We start from the raw sequence: 22207 nt of genomic DNA, 5'->3' as shown, positions 1-22207 counted from the left end.
AGGGGGCCTGTTACCCTAGTATCTTCAAACGAGGTGAAAATGCGAAAAGTGAGAGAATTCGCTAGAGTTCCTGGCGATTTCGTTGGTCGAAATCTAGTAAAATCTGTTCAAGATTTACGTAATAGGTCCCTAGATATCAAAAACCTGCGGATCGTCGATTGGCCGATTTAAAATAAAAATATCCGATTGGCTGATCCAGCGGAAAAACCCCAGGCACCGGGGGCTGTGAGTGGCTGTGGTCAATCGCGCAACGGGACGTTTCCGCAGCCAATCAGTCGATTCAATTCTTGGCCGGACCGCCCCCGAAGGTTGACAGCCCTGTTTGTGCGAAGGCCTAAAGCATGGTGCTCGTTCAAATTAAATCGACGAAGTCCGTTTAGTCCGTTACTGTTGATAGATAGGTATGTTTTACTGTTGATAGGTCATCGTTTTCTATGCGTGGATTTAACTCGAGAGAGCGGTGAGTGCCTAAGCTAAAAACGTGCGAAGTACGACGTAAGAAACTGGGATAAAATTGACAATGCGCCTTTCGTTAAGTCGTGACATATTTCAACTTCGTCGTATAGCGAAGCAGAGCTCACAGGTTTTGATATCTGAATTACAGTTCATCGAGAAATTATACGGGATGGAGCCATCCAATGCCGCGCCCGAAGCTGGGAAACTGGAAGGCAAGCTTCGTTACAGCATGCTTCTTGCCCCATTTCAGCCAGCAACAAGGATCGAACTGGAGACTAAGATAAACACCAATATAGAATGTCACTTGGATGTGAGAAACGTTGGCGACAAGACGTTAAACGTACGAGAAATTCTTCCAATTAAATATCTTAATTCTTTGTGTGGAATCTTGTCTCGGGCTGCGTTCCGATATTCACTGCAAGTACTGAAAATCTATAGTTTACGTAACGTACACTATAGATTTTCAGTACTGACAGCGAATATCGGAACGCAGCCTCACATACATATAATTGTGTAAAAGAATGTTTTTTAAATACTCTCCTTACTTGACTTTTCATTTAACTTCGTTTAATGTTATTTTTTAGGTTTTTGTAACAAAGTTGCCATGTACAGAGCGTCAGATTGTCCTGAGCGTGTCCGAACTGGAGATTCAAGGGAACAGCAATGGTACGATATATATCAAGTGGTCTCCCAAAGAAGCTGGATGCTGGCGAGATGTATTGCAACTAACTGACAGTAGACGAATTAAATATGACATTATTATAGCAACGACTGCTAAGGACGATAAGAAAGTCATCAAGGCGAGAAGGAGGCTAAAACCGACTCTTTCATTATCAAACTCGTCAAGTCTCTCTACATCAACGGTAAACAAACAATTTCATCGAAATAACACGCTGAAAGTTCCCGCTATGAGTCAGTCTCTGGTTAACAATCTTGGTACACAAGTAAAACGATGTGAATCTAAATATGAGAACAATCTAGATAAGGAAAATATCTTAAATAGAAATAATGAGGTGGAGACTTGTACGTCGCTGGCGAAGGACGATGGGATCAACGGAACGTATCGTAATGGGCATGATAAACTGGAAAATATCTTGTGTGAGCAAAATACAAATGTGTGGATCGACGGTAGTGTTCTGCAGCAAGTCTTGCTACCTTCGAATGGACCGCAAGATATACGCAGAGCCACATACATTAAAGAAGAGAGACCTCGCGGTGTACTGTACGAGCACAATGAGGAAGTTGATGGAAATAAGGAGTGTGACAAAGACAAGGCCCAGTCCGATTTTTCCATACTTCTGAATAAATTTACATTCACATCTGCGGATGTAATTTCGAGTTCTCCCGAACCAGTGAGAAGGGAGTCGACGGAATCACCGTCTTTGCAGATTGTAGATAAGCACAGAACGTTCAATATCAGTCGCGGTCAATTCTTTGAGACGTCCGCAATTTACGATACGAAGACTCCCGCCGATGAAGCACCTGTATTACAAGCAGCAGGCTTGCACAACTTGTCGCCGATCAAGCCCGACGGGTGCACCCTCGTGAACGATATCAGGAATTTAATTTCGTCGTCGCCGATTCAATTTCAACGACAAATTATATCGAAAGATCCTAATGAATACGCGAAGCATTTCACGGTGGACATAAATCCAAGTAGCCAAACAAACAATTGCGAATACTTCAGTTTTGAAGTCATACCTAGGAATGTCGAAGAGGCCAAAAAGATGGGGGATGTGTACATCGAGATTTCTCCACCGAAGAAGCATTTCCACTCCAAGATCGTATCTATGTCAATATCGAAGCTGAGCAGCTCGAAAACCGGCAGAGTTACAAAAAACAATACCTCGTGTGACCCTGGAAACAAAAAGAAGCTACAGCTAAGCGTGTCTGCTGCAAGTGAGCTCTGCCTTAAAAAAAATTATATTTTTAATAATATCAATTCTAATTTGTATGTTATAATTACAGATAAGAATACGAAGAATATACCAGCGATCAAGATAAACAAGTTGTCCCTCAGTACCTTGCGAAGTACGAAGTGGCATAGTTCGTCATCCATCAGAGATTCGAGTTTCAAAATGCGCAACAAAGAGGAATACTTTATCTATGGCACATGTGAATTGGATCCTTTTGCACCATCTACGACGGAGGATCCGTTTCTCAAAAAGTTAGCTGAGCTCTCTGTAATTCACACAGAGAGAACATTTTACGTTAATACTGTATATAAATCGAAAATCCCATAATTTATATTTTTTGTATAACTTTTTGTTCCAACATCGTTTCTATAGAAATTTTTAATTTTTTATATTCGTAAATTGACTTGCGAAAGAATATTTGCGTTGATACAAATTTTTCATTGAATTTAAAGAATGAAGAGTTGATTCTGATGATTTTAACACATTAATCATCTTATTACAACAGTATAGTGCATTTTGACCAGCCATGGCTGCTGCAGCAAGAGTTAGCGTTCACAAAGTGGCTGAATGCTCTGCTATCTTCGCCGGAGGACTTGTCCGTTGACATTGAAACTGCCGTAGCGGACATCGGCAAGGTATGGCAAACGTGCAAAGCGCAGAAGAATACTGTATTAGCAGAAACCAAGGAGGCTGTATCGGCTAGGTGCGCATTATGTCAATAATTAATATTTAATAGAAAAGTCTGCTCCTAAAAATTACGTAAAGTTAATCTTACACAATCGCCAGCCAACAGCAATTATTTTAATTGGTAATTTTTTTCAGGTATCACACGAATACGAGATTAAATACATTACGAAAAGCTGCAAGTGCCATGTTCAAACGCGACGAAGTCACGCAAGTACTTTCACGCACCAACCTGTTCATCGTCAAAGGAACTTTGTGTATTAGATCGGATCGTAATCTTCATCGTGATATCGGTGCGTTGAAAGTTTTTTCTTTATTACGCTCGTATATTCTTAAAATTATAAACTATCCAATTCTCATTTTTCCAATCCTTAATTTTCTTTATGATCAAAGAAAGCTTTCTGTAATTGATCAATCTTATGCATGCATTATAATGTTCTAAATCGAATGACTTTATTACAGGCTTGCAGAAGCTCATATTGAGCTTGTTCCTGAGTTACAATCCTCTATGGCTACGTATCGGCTTGGAAACTGTATACAGCGAGAGTATTTCGCTACGCTCGAACAACGACATCGTTGGGCTGACTCGCTTCTTATTAACGAGATTCTTTTCGGATCCACGACTGATGAAAATGCCCGGCTACCATAAAACTGACCCGAGCCAAAAGTTCGTCAAGCAGCTGAATCAGTTTATTCTGAAAAAATTCCTGTTTCTCGTATATTTTCTGGACTATGCTAAGCAGCATAAACTGATCGGCCACGATCCGTGCCTGTTTCACAAACGCGCCCAATATAAGGAGAGCCGCGAGATCTTGCTGAGTTTCTCGCGCGAGCTCCTAAGCGGCATCGGCGACGTGACCAGACTGCTGCGCGGCCACGACTACGTGCTCACTTATCGGCAGACTTACATCGAGGAGTACGATTACGCGGTGGTGAATATACGGCACGATTTACGTGACGGCGTGCGACTGTGTCGCGCGATGGAGCTCATCACCGGCGCCCGAGGATTGACCCAACGTTGCCGGGTACCGGCGATATCGCGTCTACAGAAGGTGCACAACGTGTGTCTGGCGTTGGATGCTTTGCGCCAGGCTGGCTACGTTCTTGAGGGCAACATAGACGCGAAGAGCATTGCCGATGGCCACTGCGAGAAGACTCTGTCGTTTCTCTGGCAGATTATCCACAGGTACCAGGCGCCGCGGTTCGATCGGGCGGCACGCGTGATTCAGAGATGGTGGCGGGCGCAACTCTGGTACATTTACGTGAGGAACTTCTTGCGCGAACGTAGAAATCTCGCCGCGATAATAATCCAACGCATGTGGAAGCGCAAAATAGCGCTGTCCTCGCCCGTGATCGAAATTGACTGTAATCTTGAGGAACGCAAAAGATACTTGCGCATTCGAACAGCCGCGATACAGCTTCAGAGGTGGTGGAGGCAGGTACGAGGAAACACGAAGAAGTTGCGAGAGCTGAGAAAGAGGCACGAAGCAGTGGTCACGTTGCAGAAGAGATGGAGAGCTACGTTGCTGATGCGAGCGCAACGAAGTTGGTATCGCGACCTGAGAAATGCTGCGTTGATGATTCAGAACCGTTGGAGAGCAACGCGAGCGATGAAATTACAACGTTTTGAGTACCTCGCGCGTAAAGATGCCGCCGTGAGAATGCAGACCTGGTGGAGATCTGTAAAAGTCATGCGGGAACAGCGCGAATGCTTCCTCCACGCCAGAGAGAACGCTTGTATCATTCAGGCTTGGTGGAGGCAACATTTGTTGGTGCGAAAAGCGCGCAATGATTTCCTGCTGACGAGAGCTGCCGCGCGTAGCATCGAGAGATGGTGGATAAGCGTGATCGACAGACGCGAGTTCCTCCAGTATCGGGAGAGTGCTGTTCTCATTCAGAGAACGTGGAGAACGTACCGAGCGCGCAAGCAAGAAGTCGCCTGCTTGAAGATACAAGCGTGGTGGAGAGCCGCGACGTGCTCGCGCAAATATAGACTTCGGAGGTCTTGCTGCTTGAAATTGCAACGTTGGTGGCGCGGAATCGAACTTATGAAACGTCAACGCTTGGAATTTCTGCAACTGCGGGAAGCGGCGTGTATTGTACAGAAGAATTGGCGGGCGAGAACGATCATGAGGGATTACTTGAAGCAGCGGCGAGCAGCTTTGCTGATACAATCGTGGTACCGTCGTGCCAATTCAGCGAGGGCTGTCCGACGACGTTACTTGGAGATGAGATGCGCCACGATACGGATACAGAATTGGTGGCGCAACGTTACGGTAGCCCGTGAGGAACGGAGGAGATACCTGCGGCTCCGCAAGAGCGCCATTCTTTTGCAGACCCACTGGCGTCGGCGTGCCCTGGCTCGCGGGGACCGTCAGCGATATTTGACGAAGAAAAGGGCGTGCGTCACTCTGCAATCCTGGTGGCGAATGGTCAGAACGAGGAACGAGTACCAACGGTGCAAGACCTACGTGTTGAGGATGCAAAGAAGGTGGCGTGTGAAGAAAGCCGCTCGTGCCACGAGGAGGGAATATCAGCTGACTCGCGCGGCCGTTGTCGTACAGACACGCTGGAGAGCTTTAACGGCGAGGAAACGATTCGTCGCTTCGCGCCAGGCCGCGATAGTCATTCAGTCGTATTACAGAATGAGAATCGCAACGCGAAGATACGAGACGAGCAAGTATGCCGCGTTGATCATTCAGATCTACTGGCGAGCCTATGTTGCCGGTAGACGAGAGAGGCTGCGTTATCTGTCTCTGCGCCAGGCAGCGATCACGTTGCAGCGCCGTTACAGGCGGAAGAGAATGGAGCGCGAAGAGCGGCAACAAGACGAGGTTGCTTTGATCGCCACGAAAATCCGAGACGAATGCGGAGAAGCTATCCCGGGGGATCAGGACGTTACCACGAAACTCGCGCTCCCGGGCAGCGACTACTGGCAAGAGATGATCAGCGTGTTGCGCAACTGCGACAGCGTCGGGATGCTGCTCACCTGCTTGAATAGCTTAGGTAGATGATTTTCACTTGAATAATACCGCATGATTAATTGTTCTTAGCGACAGTGATATTTTCAAGAGACGTAAGGAAGAGTTTGGATGAAGTAAAATTTTGTCTTCATAACTCTCTCTCTCTCTCTCTTACGTTGTATTGTTTCCTTAAGTAACGGATCATTTCCTGGCGTTCTCTTTTTACGATATAAATAATAAATAATTTATGCTCACCACGCACAGATACTATAACGATATTGTCACCGACCGTTTGCGTCATTCTCTGCGAGCTGAATCTGGCCGATGACATTTACAATACGATAGCGCAGAACAACAGATCAGTACCGTGGATGAAGGTCTGCCTGCGAGCGTGCAGCATTCTGATCACCCTAACGAAGTACTCCTACACAAGAAAATACGTTCTCAAGGTAGATTTAGAAAAAGTCAATGATTTTACTTCCTTCTGATGTTATGATCAATACATCATTTAAGAAAATATTTCGTGTCGATTAGAAAGAGTATGCATTGGCGTTAGTGAAGCTTCTGAGCGGGTCATTGAAAGACAAGGAGGTATTTCTGCATTGCGCCACTTTAATATGGCTGCTTAGCCAGGATGAAGATTACTCGAAGGTACAGCTTGCTAAATAAGACTGAGAATTTTTTTTAACTTTTCTAGCATTCATCATCTTGTGTCCTATAAATATTTTTGTATTCTTAATTTTTTATCCCTAGATATTTTTTAACTTCTTCCTGTTTTTATGCATTTTTTTTTTCAATGTTTTTCAGGCTTTAGCAACGTGTCCGAAAATAAATTACCTGATAAAAAATATTCAACAAAAAGTCCTGAAGGACACCGTAGTGGCAAGATTGCAAAAATATAAGGACTTGGAGAAATTATATCCCAATTGTGAACCTGACCGAAATAACGTGCAGAAACCGCGCTTATTCACCGACATAAGTTTTGCCGTTGCAGCTATTGTTAAAAGAACATGCACGTAATGTTAAGGTTGGTACATTTATATACATTCGTTAAATTAAATTTCGTTAAAAAAAATTCTGTATAATATTGTTCTAAATTATTGACCGATCCTTATTAGACTCAAATCGTAAATATATAAGAATGTAAAACTATAAATCTGAACTTTTAAAGAGATAATCTAAAAACATGAGAAACTATAGAAATAAATGCTTGGAAAAAATGTCCATTTCTTTATAATACATATCTGCAACAGTTCTTAAATACGATGAAATAAAATGAAGAGCTGACAATTTCGCGACTAAAGCCGCAAAAATCAAAGACAATAAAGGTTTTCATTCTGCTTTAATAACCGACTCATTCCTAAAAACGTGGCAGAACGCTGGCAACGATGACAACTCGATCTGCGTATAGTACAATAAGATATAAATGTAATTTTTATTTACAGTGAATTATTTACTCACAAATAAAATTAATAATAATAATAATAATAATGCCGGGATGATGATGACAATGGTAATGATGATGATCGTAATAATGGTGACAATATGACAGTGATGATGATAAATTATATAACTATATAATAGTGATAAAACCGTAATTAGCAACAGCTGCAGTAGACTCTAGTAATAATGATTGTAGTGGTAGTTAGTCGTAGCGGTAGCAATAATTGTATTTTCCTTGACTTAATTATCATGTACAGACTTAAGTTCTTTGATCTGCTTAATCAGATACGCCTTCTCGTCGTTGAACTGCTCGTCCTCGGAACGATCCGTGTGGAAGCGCGTCAGGAACTCGATCAGCTTCTCCTGATTGCGGAGCAATATGTCCAGAATGGGTTTTGGTTTGTTAGGATTCGCCACAAATACCTGGACACAATCGGAAGGGACCGTACAGTTAATCCTACATTCCTTCTCGATGGGATCGTTTCTTACGCGTCTATTGGAACGATTATTTAAAGAGAAGGGACGAATCTTGTGCTGTGATGCGATCAAGTATTGAGAATCTCAAAGATACGGGAATTTAATAGTAATCCAAACTTGCGAGTTAAAGATTCAAATTTATTTATATCGAGTGCTGCCGTACCTTGAAAACGTGGAAAGCCTCAAACTGTATATTACGAGATTTCTCCTTCAGCATGTTCATCATTAATTTCAAATTATCTGGATTTGATATATATCGTGTCATAACCTGCAACATAACAGTTTTAACATGAGAACCAGTTCCAAAAAATGGTAGGGTTACTACCACTTGCTAACAGCACGAATGTAACGAATGGGACACTAAGATTTTGAGTCATTAAGTTATCAAGAATGTTCCACTATTGTATCGCTATTAATTTTTATTATGTTGCAATGTATTTCTAATTGTCGATAGATTAAGCAACTTGACCAATTATTCTACTAACAATACTTTTGACAAAATAGTATAAGTGCAAATCATATATCTTAAAAATTTTTGTTCACATAAATTGTCGCTGTATTTCTAACAATTTCTTTGTATATGAATATTTTATATATTGACTGTTTATAATCGAGGAACTTATGCCGGCAAAATATATCCTCTTTTTCTAGAAATGTGCTGTTTATATTATTTATGAAACAGAAACATAGTATATTATTTGGGCGCTATTTCCAGTGACGCTTACGCTTACGTACGTAAAGCAGAAATGATTTGACTTGGAGATACACTTAAAGAATCTCCCTTTGGGTTTATAAATTATAAACATATCACACTCGTGCAAAACCAGATACTTACTGTAAAATTGTGTCTATCGAGCAATAGCTCGCCCAGCAGTTTTAAACTCTGTCGTCGTGTTACATAGTTTTCTGAATTGAGTAACCTCTGATAGTGCGAGAAAACTTTATCATAATGTATCTCTAAGAATTCGGCGCTGAGTATTTTGTGCCTCGTAAGTAATTCCTGGACAAAATTATGAGTCGCTTGATTATAATGAACAAGATTAATTTCAATATTAATAATAGTAGCAATTAATAAATAGATAATTAATAATAGCAACTTCTTTCGCGGATATTTAAATCTTTTTAATAAATTGATCGTAAATAATATCTATAAATGAATTTAAAAAAAAAATTTTTTACATGCTTCTTATATATTCGTATTATAGAGCATGACGTACTTTAAACGTAGAGAAAGCGTCAGACGCGATATCGAACGTGGAGACCTCGACATATCTGAAGAAGTTGTAAAAGTCATCCGAGTAGATCATGATCTTGGCCAGAGCTTCGTATCTCGCGCATTCTCGCAACATTGTGCCACAGTTGAGTGCGATGTCTTGATGTTCGTAACTGCAAGACGAGGTGCATCCCCAATAATACATATTTTTATTATCCCGCATAACGTCACATAAAGGAGAAAGAGACTCACCCAGACATAAGTGTAAAAAGAATTTCAGGTTTGGTACATATGTATTCTACGGTGGGCGATCTAGTTCCGATCTGCCTCCGCAGAATGTTATTGAAGACCTGTGCGACATCCTTCTTTCCCTTAATTAGGAACAGAAAGATTAAATTCAACAAATTGCCAATGATTCGCTCTAAATAATGCTGTTAATTAATAAATATTATGTAAGACGTTAAAACAATTTGGATAATACTAAATATACATCGCTTTAAAACTTGAACTTCTCTTACATCCTAGGCGAGCACTCTAATGCTGCGGGTTCTAATAAATATCAAGTAATAATTTCACATACATACATTTGTCTCTTAGCCACAAAAAATATTCGTATACGATTCGTTCGGATCGTTTCATGTATATTGAGGGCGTACCTCGAAGTCGATGCGACTCAAATTTTGCACAAGCAGGAGTAGCAGATTGCTGTTGTACAATTCCTGGGCCAATTGCGCCACCACGATGTCTGCCTGCGGCTCTGTCTCGGCCGTGCCGTACAGCATGTTTTTGATGTGCACAAGATTCTTGCTCACATCTTCTTGCGCCTGAAAGGGGATGTATTTCATCGTAGAAACCGAGCGTGTATCCGCAACAACGTACCTTCTCTACCTTCTTGTCGCCGCGCTCCAACGCGTTTACCGCCTCCTTGAGAGCCTTCACCACCTCCGCCGGACTCTTCTGGGACTTTCCAAACAGAGGCATGTTTTCTTAGAATGTATGCACCTTGTGGAACATATCCAAAAAAAAAAAGAAACAGACGTTCTTTGTTATTACGCTGATAGAGAATATCCTTAAGTATGTTTGTGATATCTGAAAGATGCTATTATGACCATTGTTTGCGTTAAATGTGATAAAAAGTGAGTGTTCTGATAAGCTTGGAAACGGTATGTCCCTACACAGCCAAAATAGAGCAGAGCGAGATACGTATACATATACAGAGATGATGGAGATACATGAATGTGAGTTATTCGTATCCTTGCGACCAGTATACACTATGAAAGTCCATCGGAATTGGTTGCATTGTGAAGGACTTGAACAAGGGCATCGTGAAGGCTTCACGAAACGGGAGTATTGGAGTCCTCGCAGCTCTGCACGACGTAGCGAAGGATAGCGAAGGACTCCGTGAAAGGAGCCTCCGAACGTCGTCTACCTTTTGGATCTCTACGAATCACAGGCTTGCCGAATCACTCGCCGAGCACAGAAGCCACGACGCGGCGCACCCTCAACGTCATCGGTGCCCGATCGCGGGGTCGGCGAAGAAAGATCGTCCTAAAGGTCTAACCTCGAAAGGCGACCGAACGAACGGTCGGTCGAGACGTCCGAGTGTCACCTGACCGGAATGACCGAGCGAAACCGAGAGGCGGAAACGAGGTCGCCCGCGCGGCCCGCGCCGCGCGTCGAGCACCCGGGACTCGACCGAGGATGCGTCGCTCGCGAGGGAATCGCGCGATCGGCGACGAAAACGACTCGAGAGACGCGAGAGACTCGGTCGCTCGTCGCGCGCGCGAAGGCAAGGTTACGAGAGAGCAGGTTACGAGGTTGCGGATTCTAACCTAAAATCCGACCGCTTACCATGCAACGGGGGTCCGAGCGGTGTGTTCGCAGCGTCTCGCTCGCGGCTCGGACGTGCGCATACAAACGTGCGTTAAAGGATCTCTGTCCCTGGTGGCTCGCGGGCAGCGGCGGTGACGAGCGATGACGGCTGCGTACGGTAATTCCGTGAATCCGTGGCCTATGTGCGTGTCACATCAGATCTCCGTCGTGCGCGCACGTATACGTACACGGTTGTACACACGGTGCCCCTTGCCCGTCGGCGGCGTACGGCGGACCTCTTTATTCGCGATTTTTCGTTACGTGCGCGGCTTCGATGCCTTTGATGCAGCGGCGCGACGTATCACGCGTACGCACGTATGTACATATGTACGGGGTGAGTCACGAGATCGCGGAGCGACCCGAGCGACCGCCAAGGTGCCTCGCGGAGATCGCCAGACTTGGAGCGCGCGCGAGCCTTGTGTCCGCGGCTTGTCGGAGCTCGGAGCGGTCGATCGTCCCCCTTTTCAATTGTGCATGAGTCGGAGGCGAGCGTCGGCGCCGGTCGACGTAGCCACGGACGTGGTGACTGGTGACTGTCGCTCAATCGCTCGACTTATGGCTCACCCTATAGCACGCGATACAACGACCGCATACGTGTTTCACGGCGCAGATGGCAGATGTACGAACCGTACGAACGTAGTCGCCAATCTTCGATGGATGAATCTCGATCCCTCGATCGGGGAAAGATCACCTAGGTATATCGAGCGTTCGATCGTTACTGCAAGAGCGCGTATCTAGTAAAATCGACGAGACGCTATTTGAAAATCGACAACCCTCGTGGAAGTCGCGTAACTGTGAAAATTTAAACAATTCGTAATATAATATTTAATTAAATATAATTTTATTAAATATTATGGAATTTATTAAATCTTAATGTTATATTTATGATATTAATTTTATATTAATTTTATGATTTTATTATTATCCTGAAGTTTCGTAAAACATATATTTACGATTGTTAAAATTTTAACAGTCAAATTCTATAAGACCGATCGTCTTTAATAATACTTTTTCGGTATTTGTAGAATTTACCATAATATTTATGTCATGAAATTAATTCTATAAAACGTTGATAAAATAAACATTTATAATATTATAAATTGATGAAATAATACAATTTTTTATAAACATTGGCAAGAATTATGCGCGATAATTGTGTCAAGTCTGAGACGAATCTCCGGAATCTCTGGTTGACCATTGCTATAAAACTATAAACGATAGAACGAAAATATTACAGCTTATCACATATCCAAGTGTGATTTTCAATAAAAAAAAAACACTTGGAATTATATGGATTAAAAAATAAAGTTCGAGACAAAACTCGTAGAAATTGGGGAGACTTGAAAACTTACAAACTAGCCAAAATAACTTTATTCTGTAGAATTATAACGAACGTTCTTATAATAAGCGTAAACGTGATATCATCTATGCCTGACTATACTCGTACACGAGCGTGCATTATATCTATCTCTGTTGTATAATACAAAAAAAAAGAAGTTGATGAAACTAATAAATGAATAAGAATTAGGTACCCCAACTACGAAACGACACAGCCAAAAGCGAGCGGTAAAGCGTAATTTTAATTCCCAGAGACTGAAAGAATCACCTGCATTAAGCGAATAGAGAAATCTTTATATTATTTTATATGTTTGTTAGGAGCGTTTCTCCGATTTTAGTCTCATGTGCGTACAACATCCAAGTGTAATTAAATTAACGCTGTAAATGAGTGTAAAATCATAAAGTCGTCTCTGAAGAATGTTTTCGTCTAATGCGCAGTAATGAATTATCAGTGATTGTTCTTCTGACTATCTGACGTCAATAGTTTCTGTATAAGGCTCATCTTTGCAGAAGACAATTTATCTCTCTTATTTTTCTTGATAAAGCGAACTGCCTTATGCTCGTCAATCATTTCACTTTCATCGTGGGCACTCTCGAAACATCCGGGACAGTAGAGATCGCCTGTACAACCCGTGCATCTATATAGATCCAATTTATTCGCATTCCGGAAACATATGACGCACTCATTTTCATCCTCATCTTCATCTTCATCCTCGTCTTCCACGTTTGGAGAAGTCTAATTTTTTCAACATAAATTTTACATAGAAACTGAATATAATTACTTATTAAATTCAATATATAATTATATATTATTATAATTTATTGCACAGAACGCATAAAAATCTATTTTCAGGGAAAACAAATTCATATTAACTGTAAAATGAAATAGAAACGAAAAGCGCTGAGACCATGCATTTATCAGTTACTCACGAATACCTACCTCTATCGACGAAGCTTCTGCCATAGTTGAAACTTTGTTAATTAACTCTACATCATTGTCGTTTGTCCTGTCAAAGATCTTGTAAGTGTTAATCTTTTCCTCCAAGCCTTGATCAAAACGCTGTAAGAAACAAGATTGATGGTTATGATTTTATATTTCGAGTTTTACAAATTCATTCACTTACAGTTTTACCGCCGTCATCCCGCAAGGAGTCGAGTCTCTCCTCAAAATCCTTACAAAGATCGCTAGTGGAAGGTAGTTCTATTTCCGCAAGGTACTCCTTTATCAAATCGTCCGCCTTTTCCTGATCCGTTCTAGTATCCACCCGATGTATCTGTAATAATCAGCCCATAAAAATCCATCTAACGCAACTACATTCGCACACTCCATTCACATACATTTATGACGTTACTTCCACCGGCCTCTGGACTTTGATCCTTCAACAACGCCAGTCTTTGCTTTATCTCCTCGACAGTAGGCAATGGAACGTTCCGTTCCTCGTCTTTCAGCTTTCGTAGCCTGTCCACGATCTGTTGATCAGCCGGCTCTAGTCCCACCTTGAGTTTGTCCCAGTGATTCGTATGTTTGTATATCACTATTGGAGGCTTTACTGGATTCTCCAGCGAATTCAGCCTGCAATAAAATATTCAACGTTAAAAACATCATATTCTTAGACGTATCTCAAGTGTAACAATCAAACTGCTCGTGAGTATCTAGCGGAAAATTAATTCGTCTCACTTCATAGTGATGTCAATTGGCGCGAGTGGTTCCTCGCTCACGTTAGGCGTAACAGCACCGTCCACGGCGTTATCCGTGGGACTCGATTTCTTCATTTTGCTTAGCTTGTTGTGACAACGTCCGCAAACTTTCCTTCTCCCTACGTCAGGAATATTGCATTTGTACTTGAGGCATTTTCTACAGCAAGAATAGCCGCAGCCCGGGCAACCGATCTGAGCGAGTAGCAAAAATAAAAATAAATAAACAAGACAGATTCCTCTTCTACTACGGCTGGATTAACCTATTGAAATTGAACGAAGCATTGGACACTTACGTCTTTCACGAAGAACGAAAATTTCACCTGGCACGTGTTGCAGGACATTTCCTTAGTTCATTACCGTTACGCTTTCGTTGTGACAAGAAAAATTATATAACGGACAACCCATTAAAATGTTTCAAAACGAGCACCAGAAGATTTTGACCAATTTTGACGGTTCTTCGCATTACTTTTTTTTTTTTATATGTCGTAAGCGGTAGGTAGGATAACCTCGAACGGTTATCACCAGCAACACGTTAGGGAATTTTATTCGTCGCCGAGACTGCCGCCACTGGAACGTCACTGGGCAGCACTGGCGAGAACGAGAACCAAAAGGAGGTCGACCTAACCTCCGCCGTGACACTCCCCTGAGTCCCCGAATTCTTCCCGAACGTTGGGACGTAATTGCGCGTTTATGCGACGTTTCGTATGCAAAATAATGGTAACGCACAACGTATTTTGACACCGTCGACCTCACATAAATTCGCAATACTCCCTTTGTTCTTTATACACATCGATTTTTTCCTCGGGGGACAAATTTCATTCGCGGTCAGCATCGTCTCGCGCGTATCGTCAGGAATATGGTAGACGTGCATCTGTACGACTCGACAATTTGTCGATTGTGCGCGGCGAGCAACGGCAACGAGGATCTGTACGTCATGGGCGAGTCGGGCGAGCCGGATCTCTCCTCGCTCGTGAATCGTTACCTGCCACTCAAGGTGAGGCGCTGGCGCTTTCAAAACGCCGGTCAAACGGACTGCAACTTGATTTCCTACTACGATTTTCGTGCGGCTCGTCCCATCCCGTGCGGCTACTGCACTGATCAAATGTTCCATCATTTAATGCGTCGCTTTGATTATTTGTTGGCTTTTTCATCTGAACTTTTGCCCCCCTTTCCCCCCCCCCTCTCTCTCTCTCTCTGTCACTCTCTTTCTCTCTTTTATTCCTTTTACCGGACAAAGCATATGATTATTTTTTATGATAGCTGTTTGTACTCTGAATATTATGTATTGCCTCCAGATTGCTACTTGAATATATTCAGAGATGAACAGTTTCTTTATTGATACATCGTCTCACAATTTTGCATCTGAACACTGAAAGATTTACAGTATAGGATATGAACTATTTTGTACAAATTATATTTGATGTAATGATACGTTTATATAAACTGTAAATCAAATTCAAGGTTTATGACGATGGAAAACTACCACGGACAATTTGCCCGGGTTGTAACATCCAACTGGAGGCGACGCGCGAATTCTTCGAGTTGTTGGTGGCTGGCCAGCGCAGGATACGTCAACTTTGGAGATCTCAAGTGGATAAGCAGCGCAAGGCAGAACGCTTGCGCGGCAAAAAGGAAAATGTGGAGTTTGAAGCGGAAGGAACAGAAGTGGATAGTACGGCTCAGTATGATGAAGATGAGCAGTGCGAACAGCAAATAATTATTAAGAGTAATACCATTCTTCCTTTGCATATTCGTCACCTTGTAAAACTGTTATATTTCATATAACTTTAATGCTACTTATGATACAGTTATGCCAGATGGATCTATGTATGCGGTGGAGCATGAAATGAGTTTGCAGATGGAAGGCTTGAATAAGCCAAGAAGGAAGCGTGGACGTCCTCCTAAAGTAAATACGGAGGAAGATTCTGTGGTTTGTAATAATAAATTATTGCAACATTTATTATTCTATAACTCTTAATATATGTACGTGTTTGTATATATTTTTTATAAGGCGACAAAAGAGAATCCTGCAGAAGCTGGGAGTCAAGGTGAAGAGGATAAGCAGGAAGAGGAAGAAGAAGTGGATGGCGATGGTAGACGCAGGAGAAAGCGCAAAGTTCCCAAAAGGTACGTTAACATGAAAACTTGTAGCTTAATGTGGGATCCAGAATATTAAAGGTCAATCACTGCTGTATTTGTATACAAATAGTCATGCCTCGACAGCATGTACGCGTCGGGCAATCGTCGCGGTTTCGCGATACCGGCGCAGTCGATTGCCGGTCATCGTAGAGATAAAAAAGAAGTGATATTAGTGATATATTAATAAAGAGTGTCCTATTTCTATTAAATCGCGCGAATCATTTTCCGTCCCATCCTCGCACATATCCTTAAACAAAATCCATACTACAATAATTTATATAATTGTTGGTCAATTTGCACAGGTACCTAGAAGCAGTGCAGGGAAAAGAATTGGAAAGGATATTCAAGGAGGAAGGTGTGATCGATGAGGAAGACAATGATAATTCTCAAAAATTTGACGGTCCAGCAGATCTGTTAAAATCTTCTAGTCAGGATGGTCAAGAAGGTATACATAATGATCAAGATATCAAATAAGAAATTAAAAAAAAAAAAATTTTTTTTCTCCACGTGCGTGTCATGCATATTTTGCAGAAGTGATAGGACATCTCGAAACGGAAGAGGGTACAGACTTGGGTGAGGTGGTGACTGTAAACCGTGGACGAACAAAATCAAGATGGCGCCATCGAAAAAATAAGTTCACGTGCCAACTGTGCGGCAGGGGTTTCCTACAACGTAGCAAATATATAGTGCACAAGTAATATCATTTTCTATACACAGATGATTGTACGTTTTTTGTACAAAGATCTTGGATGTGAGAAAATTTTTTTTCCTGCAAATTAGATGTCTCATATTTTAGTTTGTCTTTTTTGATTTTATATATGTAAATTGTGCTTATATTTCTAAATTCTCAAAATTTTTAGTTAAAAATCAAGATTTTTTAGATATATATTTTTAAACAATTTTTATATTTTAATATAATACTGCTTAGGAGTTTCCATACGGATATCAAGCATGAATGCACACAATGCAAGAAGCTATTTGAAAGTAAAAAGAGTCTGACATTGCATCAAGAAACGGCTAAACACAATTCAAATCCCACCGAAGAAAATGTCGAGGGACAGAAGTCGCATGAGACGCACAACGTAGAGCAGAACACCTCCACAGTGACACCCGAGATAGCGAAAGATTCCAGAAAAGCGATTTATACGTGCGAAAAATGCAACGAACAATTTGGATTAAAACAAGAATACGAATTGCATATGAGAGTGGTGCATGAACAGCAGAAATTCACTTGTAACACTTGTAAAAAGAGTTTCATAAATCTATCGAATTTGAAGACGCACATGACAACGCACGGGCACGGGGTTCGTGTTTCATCATAAGTTATAACGAAATGACAATAATATTAATTTAAAAAAATTGTTGAAGAGATATTGTAAATCTTAAATATTTTTATATGAAAATTTTTACTTTTGCTAAAATTACACAATATTTCTGGAGCTTGTTAAATGTTTATGTAATATTGCAGAAAACTAAATACAGCTACCCTTGCGATGTCTGCGGTAAGGTCCTAAACCATCCGAGTTCCGTCTTGTATCACAAGGAAGCCGAACATAACAACGGTCGTCGTTTCGTCTGCAACAAATGCAACAAAAGCTTCAAGCATAAACAGTTGCTCCAGCGACATCAGCTGGTGCACTCGGATAATCGGCCGCACGTTTGTAAATCCTGTAACGCCAGTTTCAAGACGAAAGCAAATCTGATTAATCATCAGGCCACCCACACCGGTCAGAAAAAATATAACTGTGAACTTTGCAAGCAACAATTTGCGCACAAGACTAGTCTCACTTTGCATTACAGGTAACACATCACATTAACAGGAACACATCACTTATTTTTTATGTATAAACATTCTAAGATCTTGAGAAAGGAAATATAGATATGCATTCTTAAGTTCTCCGGAACTTATAAATAAAAGTGTGTGTTTAACTTTTTTAATTTGAATTTCTGAATTAAGATTTAATTAGCTATCGGCGTAAAATGAATATAATATCTTGAAAATTGTACGGCTCCGTTTTAGATGGCACAGTGGTCAAAAGCCATTCAAATGCAAGGAGTGCGGCAAGAGCTTCTCGCAGAATGGCAATTTGCAAGAGCATATACGCATTCACACTGGTGAAAAGCCATACAGTTGCGAATTCTGCGGCCGGAAGTTCACCACGTCGTCACAGTTCAAACTACATGTAAAACGGCATACCGGCGAGCGGCCGTGGAAATGCGAGTTTTGCGCGAAGACCTTCTTGCACAAAGATACATGGAAATGTCACGTGCGCCGGCATAAGGGGGAACGTCCGTTTCAATGCAATGAATGCAAACGTAGCTTTACGGAGCAGTGGGCGCTGAAGAAACATATTCGTTTGCACACTGGTAACTAAAATGATGAACCGTGTCCCAGATTTAAAAATGAAAGAATGTAATAAACATAAAAATGTGGACGGGTGCTTTCGTTTTTTGTATTATTTTAATTTCCGTGTAATAAAGTATTAATGATTTCACATTTTGTAGGTGAGAAGCCTTATTCCTGCGATGTGTGTAACAAAGCTTTCGCCGATTGTTCAAATTTGACAAAGCACAAAAAGGTACTTCAGTAATTTCACACTCTTTAAATTTTTCGTTACTAATCAGTAATAACTATCGATTTTAATTTCTGTAGGTGCACAGGGAAAATAAGACGCTACCTACAAACAAGTCGGAAGGATCTTCGATCGGCCAAGTGTGGCAGATTCTGCCGAATTCACGGGAGGTTGACGAACGGACGTTCAGTAATCAAATAATAGCCACTGACGAGACATCTAATGATGGGATCCAACAGATTATTTATGTATCTTATCAGGATCCTAGCGATTCTAATGAGCGAACATTCCATATGGGTATGCGAGCAATTATTAATAAACTTGCTAATCATATATAATTAATTATCAACTTATCATTGGATTAATTGATGAATTATTATTTTGATTATGGAAACTTAGTTGACGCCAACAAGAACAAAGACGAAATAGTGGCGAGTGTGAATTCCTTGTCGCGTTTGGATATGGAGAACGATGAAATCATTGCCGATAGAATTATGAGTAATGCAGCCAGCAGCAATGACGACCAGTCAGAGATCGAATTGACGGAACCAGATTTGCAGTTGCAGGTAAGAAAGATGGACCCTATTATTTTTATTACTTCTTCAGCTGCAATAGCGCTACAGCCCAAGTCGAGCCTTGGCCTAATTTAACAATTTTCTTCCATTCAGCCCAAGTTCTAATCGAATACTTATATATCTTGTTATTAACTTCGAAGATTGAATAGCTATGATTAGAATCTTCTTAAATGACATAACTGTTCTTTATAATTAAAATTTTCCTTCCATGATATCTGTTTTAGATCACAGATGAACACGGAAATCCGATTCCGTTAACCATGCAAGAGGCTCGACAGCTTTTGTCGCAGGGTCATTTTGTCAGCCAGTTTAACGACAACCAAATTATCAGAGTTCATCCTGGAATGTTCGCGACACAACAACTCCAAGCCTTGAATATTCACGTCGACGAAGACACTATGGAGGAAACTGGAATCATAGTGCGTCCGAATACACACAAGAATATCGAGGCGTTGTCGGCAATTCAAGCTGACGCGGATGCAATTGTTCAAGCGCTTGAGGTAATTTCCAGTTTAATGCCAATAATAACAGAATTTCAACAGAATCTTTTTTTTTTTCGTTTTATAATAAGCTTTCTATAAATTTTATCAATTCTTTGTTTTAACTTCACAAATTCCCCAAATTACAGATTCTATACCTCTTTAGTTTTAGTATCATATATTTGTATATTTTTTTGTATATTTTTGTATATTTTTTTCTTACACATATGTACATTGATAATTAAAATTGTATTATATAGCTATATTTGATGATGTTAATAAAATACTTTAACATTACTTTTTATAGGACGAGGATACCGACGCCACGGCAGTCGCGACCATCAATCAGCTAGGGAATATCGAGCAGACTGAATTCGTGAATGGTGAACAAACAATTGAATTCGTGACTCAGGATGGACAGAAACTTCGTGTCCTGACATCGCAGCTCGCTTCAGAGTACGTGACTATTGCGTAATAAAAGAAAAATTAGATACGTTCGTGATCGATGCAGCCTCTGTTGTGAATATTTTGATGATCAATCAGATCTTTAGAGATTATGCAAAAAATTTCAAAGATTGTGACGCATTTAAATATATCTTGCTACTCATAATGTTTCTAAAATATTGCTGAGGGTCGATTACGGTTCTTAAAACGAGGTGAAAATTACAAAAGTGAACAGATTTACTAGATTTCGACCAATGAAATCATACATACTCTAGTAAATTTCCTCACTTTTGTAATTTTCACTTCGTTTCAAGAATCGTAATAAACCCCCTGCTGTAGTTTAGTTGAAATTTTGGCGGAGTTGCCGCAACTAAGCACATTTTTTTAAATCGTTACAAGATCGCTTGAAGGTTGCTTGAAGAATCCTTACCACTCTAATTATAAATGAGATTAAGACCTGGCCTTCAGAGTGTAGTAAGCCTTTAGCCTTTTGTTGTAAGCTATGACTTTTTTTTTTATATAGCAAAAAGCGTCTTCGGCGTTACTTTAAACCGTGATTTGTTCTGCTGGGCCAGATCAAAGCTATAAAGTTTAGAGCTTAAAGCAAATTAACGTCATAGCTTAGAACTTATCGTTAGAACAATAGGTCACAAGTTTTCTACATCTACTGTAAATCCGGATTAAGGGTTACAGATCAAAAACGATGTACGTGGGATCATAACTGATCGTCATCATAACTGTTAATTATTCAGTAATAATCTAATAATTGATTTCTTATAGTAATAATATATAGTGCATAATAATACAAGAGATATTGTTATAAGAAATTAATACCCTGACATGTGTATAAATTCATGTGTTAGAGCATTTATGGCCCCATGTATACTTAATGTTCATCGGAGCGTGTATGGGAAATATGTATAGCTCTTTTCATTCAGTTTATTCTTATCATTCTTTTGCAAACAACACAAAACTGACCATTTTCTAGCTCCGTCGTTGTAGTAAATGAGCGATATATATTTCCCATGAATCCCACTGATATGTTTATAAATTTGTGGGTTAAATTAATTCACCTCGTGTGTACATATATAGTTTGATACATCTCAAATAGATATAATGTGTACTCGGTCACATTAATGTAAATGATGACAGTTTATTATATAACGAGCGACGTTGTATATATAACATTATTATACACATTAGACGTAATAAAAAAGAGGAAGAGCATTTGAATGTATACGAAAAGGATGCTCCTTCCTCGTTTTATAATTAAGCCTCGTAATAAATCTTAGCCGTTTTCGACAGTTTATATAATAGAATAGTATATTATTTCATTAGCGTTCTTATTATGAAATAAAAATCCCAATATTATCTCATAACCCGTTTAATTACGTGATATCATCGACGAGATACTATTAAAAATCATCTCCTGAGCAAATTATCGTGGTTATCATTAATTAGAGGGGCCCAGGAATAATCGAAGAATAATGATATTATCAACTATAAATGTCTATAAATAATTAACTTTTAAATTCATGCAATAATTCATGATTTATTGTTGCATAATTAGGATGGTAATAATAAAACTGCAGTTTCAATTTAAAATTGAATATTATTGGGCCCTATATCTACATATGTTTACAAAATATCATGAGAGAAATAACAATATGATAATAAATATAAGATTAAGTACTATGTTATGAGCTAATCTAAATTTTAGCAATCACGCGAACTTCCATTAATTATAATGGAATCTACATTGATAGAAGTGGACATTAGCGCGCCGAGAAATTGAAATGTAGAAGGATTGCCGCGCTTTCAAACACGTGATTTTGTTGACCGCTTGGTACGCGCGGATCGCACAGCTCGCTTCGCTTTCGCACAGACCGCCGGTCTTTAATAATATTTCGTCAGTGGTATGGCGGGCTGATTGTGGT

General features: G+C 40.4%; 4 protein-coding genes across 11 annotated transcripts; 2 read left to right on the top strand and 2 right to left on the bottom strand.

Annotated features, from left to right (window-relative positions):
- The first annotated feature begins 313 nt into the window (after positions 1-313).
- LOC139771068 (uncharacterized) lies at positions 314-8593 on the top strand. Of its 2 annotated transcripts, none has more exons than XM_071703544.1 (10): positions 314-460; positions 605-796; positions 1041-2355; positions 2425-2623; positions 2878-3075; positions 3195-3349; positions 3519-6062; positions 6284-6468; positions 6554-6670; positions 6827-8593. In XM_071703544.1, exons 2-10 carry the CDS (start codon positions 626-628, stop codon positions 7037-7039), a joined length of 5097 nt encoding a protein of 1698 aa, XP_071559645.1. In that variant the 5' UTR covers positions 314-460; positions 605-625; the 3' UTR covers positions 7040-8593. The 2 variants fall into 2 exon arrangements, with proteins under 2 accessions (XP_071559645.1, XP_071559647.1); XM_071703546.1 differs by having other exon boundaries at positions 319-401.
- Mo25 (calcium binding protein Mo25) lies at positions 7345-11574 on the bottom strand. Of its 5 annotated transcripts, none has more exons than XM_071703585.1 (8): positions 11004-11574; positions 10041-10154; positions 9809-9976; positions 9405-9523; positions 9157-9325; positions 8775-8939; positions 8103-8207; positions 7345-7885 (listed from the first exon to the last, which is right to left on the bottom strand). In XM_071703585.1, exons 2-8 carry the CDS (start codon positions 10131-10133, stop codon positions 7703-7705), a joined length of 1002 nt encoding a protein of 333 aa, XP_071559686.1. In that variant the 5' UTR covers positions 10134-10154; positions 11004-11574; the 3' UTR covers positions 7345-7702. The 5 variants fall into 5 exon arrangements, with proteins under 5 accessions (XP_071559686.1, XP_071559684.1, XP_071559689.1 ...); XM_071703583.1 differs by having other exon boundaries at positions 10032-10154; positions 11004-11573; XM_071703588.1 differs by lacking the exon at positions 11004-11574 and adding an exon at positions 10582-10993.
- Positions 11575-12377: 803 nt separating this feature from the next.
- LOC139771083 (abscission/NoCut checkpoint regulator) lies at positions 12378-15153 on the bottom strand. Of its 3 annotated transcripts, none has more exons than XM_071703580.1 (6): positions 15043-15153; positions 14041-14179; positions 13701-13935; positions 13487-13636; positions 13303-13422; positions 12378-13098 (listed from the first exon to the last, which is right to left on the bottom strand). In XM_071703580.1, exons 2-6 carry the CDS (start codon positions 14133-14135, stop codon positions 12811-12813), a joined length of 888 nt encoding a protein of 295 aa, XP_071559681.1. In that variant the 5' UTR covers positions 14136-14179; positions 15043-15153; the 3' UTR covers positions 12378-12810. The 3 variants fall into 3 exon arrangements, with proteins under 3 accessions (XP_071559681.1, XP_071559679.1, XP_071559680.1); XM_071703578.1 differs by lacking the exon at positions 15043-15153 and adding an exon at positions 14354-14686 and having other exon boundaries at positions 14041-14252; XM_071703579.1 differs by lacking the exon at positions 15043-15153 and adding an exon at positions 14354-14686.
- LOC139771070 (uncharacterized) lies at positions 14696-21649 on the top strand. Its single transcript, XM_071703552.1, has 14 exons — positions 14696-15054; positions 15522-15786; positions 15869-15990; positions 16072-16187; positions 16502-16644; positions 16731-16893; positions 17128-17503; positions 17668-17999; positions 18220-18566; positions 18705-18778; positions 18853-19069; positions 19172-19338; positions 19572-19847; positions 20134-21649. Exons 1-14 carry the CDS (start codon positions 14917-14919, stop codon positions 20299-20301), a joined length of 2904 nt encoding a protein of 967 aa, XP_071559653.1. The 5' UTR covers positions 14696-14916; the 3' UTR covers positions 20302-21649.
- The last annotated feature ends 558 nt before the right edge of the window (positions 21650-22207 follow it).

This window comes from Temnothorax nylanderi, unplaced genomic scaffold (genome assembly GCF_030848795.1).
Source record: "Temnothorax nylanderi isolate EJ_2023f unplaced genomic scaffold, tnyl_v1.0 TNYL_tig0035_pilon, whole genome shotgun sequence".
NCBI lineage: Eukaryota > Metazoa > Arthropoda > Insecta > Hymenoptera > Formicidae > Temnothorax > Temnothorax nylanderi.
The sequence above is the reverse complement of the archived record's forward strand: the minus strand, read 5'-3'. Positions and strand labels throughout refer to the sequence as shown.

Bases quoted from the DNA above. Each gene is read 5' to 3' on its own strand.
- Mo25 (XM_071703583.1), bottom strand. From the start codon at position 10,133: ATGCCTCTGTTTGGAAAGTCCCAGAAGAGTCCGGCGGAGGTGGTGAAG. The intron at 9,524-9,808 runs GTACGCCCTCAA...TTCCTAATTAAG, and splicing joins TGAGTCGCATCGACTTCGAG to GGAAAGAAGGATGTCGCACA. The intron at 8,940-9,156 runs GTACGTCATGCT...AATTTTGTCCAG, and splicing joins ACGCTTTCTCTACGTTTAAA to GAATTACTTACGAGGCACAA.
- LOC139771068 (XM_071703544.1), top strand. From the start codon at position 626: ATGGAGCCATCCAATGCCGCGCCCGAAGCTGGGAAACTGGAAGGCAAG. The intron at 2,356-2,424 runs GTGAGCTCTGCC...TTATAATTACAG, and splicing joins GCTAAGCGTGTCTGCTGCAA to ATAAGAATACGAAGAATATA. The intron at 6,469-6,553 runs GTAGATTTAGAA...CGTGTCGATTAG, and splicing joins CAAGAAAATACGTTCTCAAG to AAAGAGTATGCATTGGCGTT.
- LOC139771070 (XM_071703552.1), top strand. From the start codon at position 14,917: ATGGTAGACGTGCATCTGTACGACTCGACAATTTGTCGATTGTGCGCG. The intron at 15,055-15,521 runs GTGAGGCGCTGG...ATCAAATTCAAG, and splicing joins ATCGTTACCTGCCACTCAAG to GTTTATGACGATGGAAAACT. The intron at 17,504-17,667 runs GTTCGTGTTTCA...GTAATATTGCAG, and splicing joins TGACAACGCACGGGCACGGG to AAAACTAAATACAGCTACCC.
- LOC139771083 (XM_071703578.1), bottom strand. From the start codon at position 14,401: ATGTCCTGCAACACGTGCCAGGTGAAATTTTCGTTCTTCGTGAAAGAC. The intron at 13,936-14,040 runs GTGAGACGAATT...ATTTTATTGCAG, and splicing joins CCAATTGACATCACTATGAA to GCTGAATTCGCTGGAGAATC. The intron at 13,637-13,700 runs GTATGTGAATGG...TGATTATTACAG, and splicing joins GTGGAAGTAACGTCATAAAT to ATACATCGGGTGGATACTAG.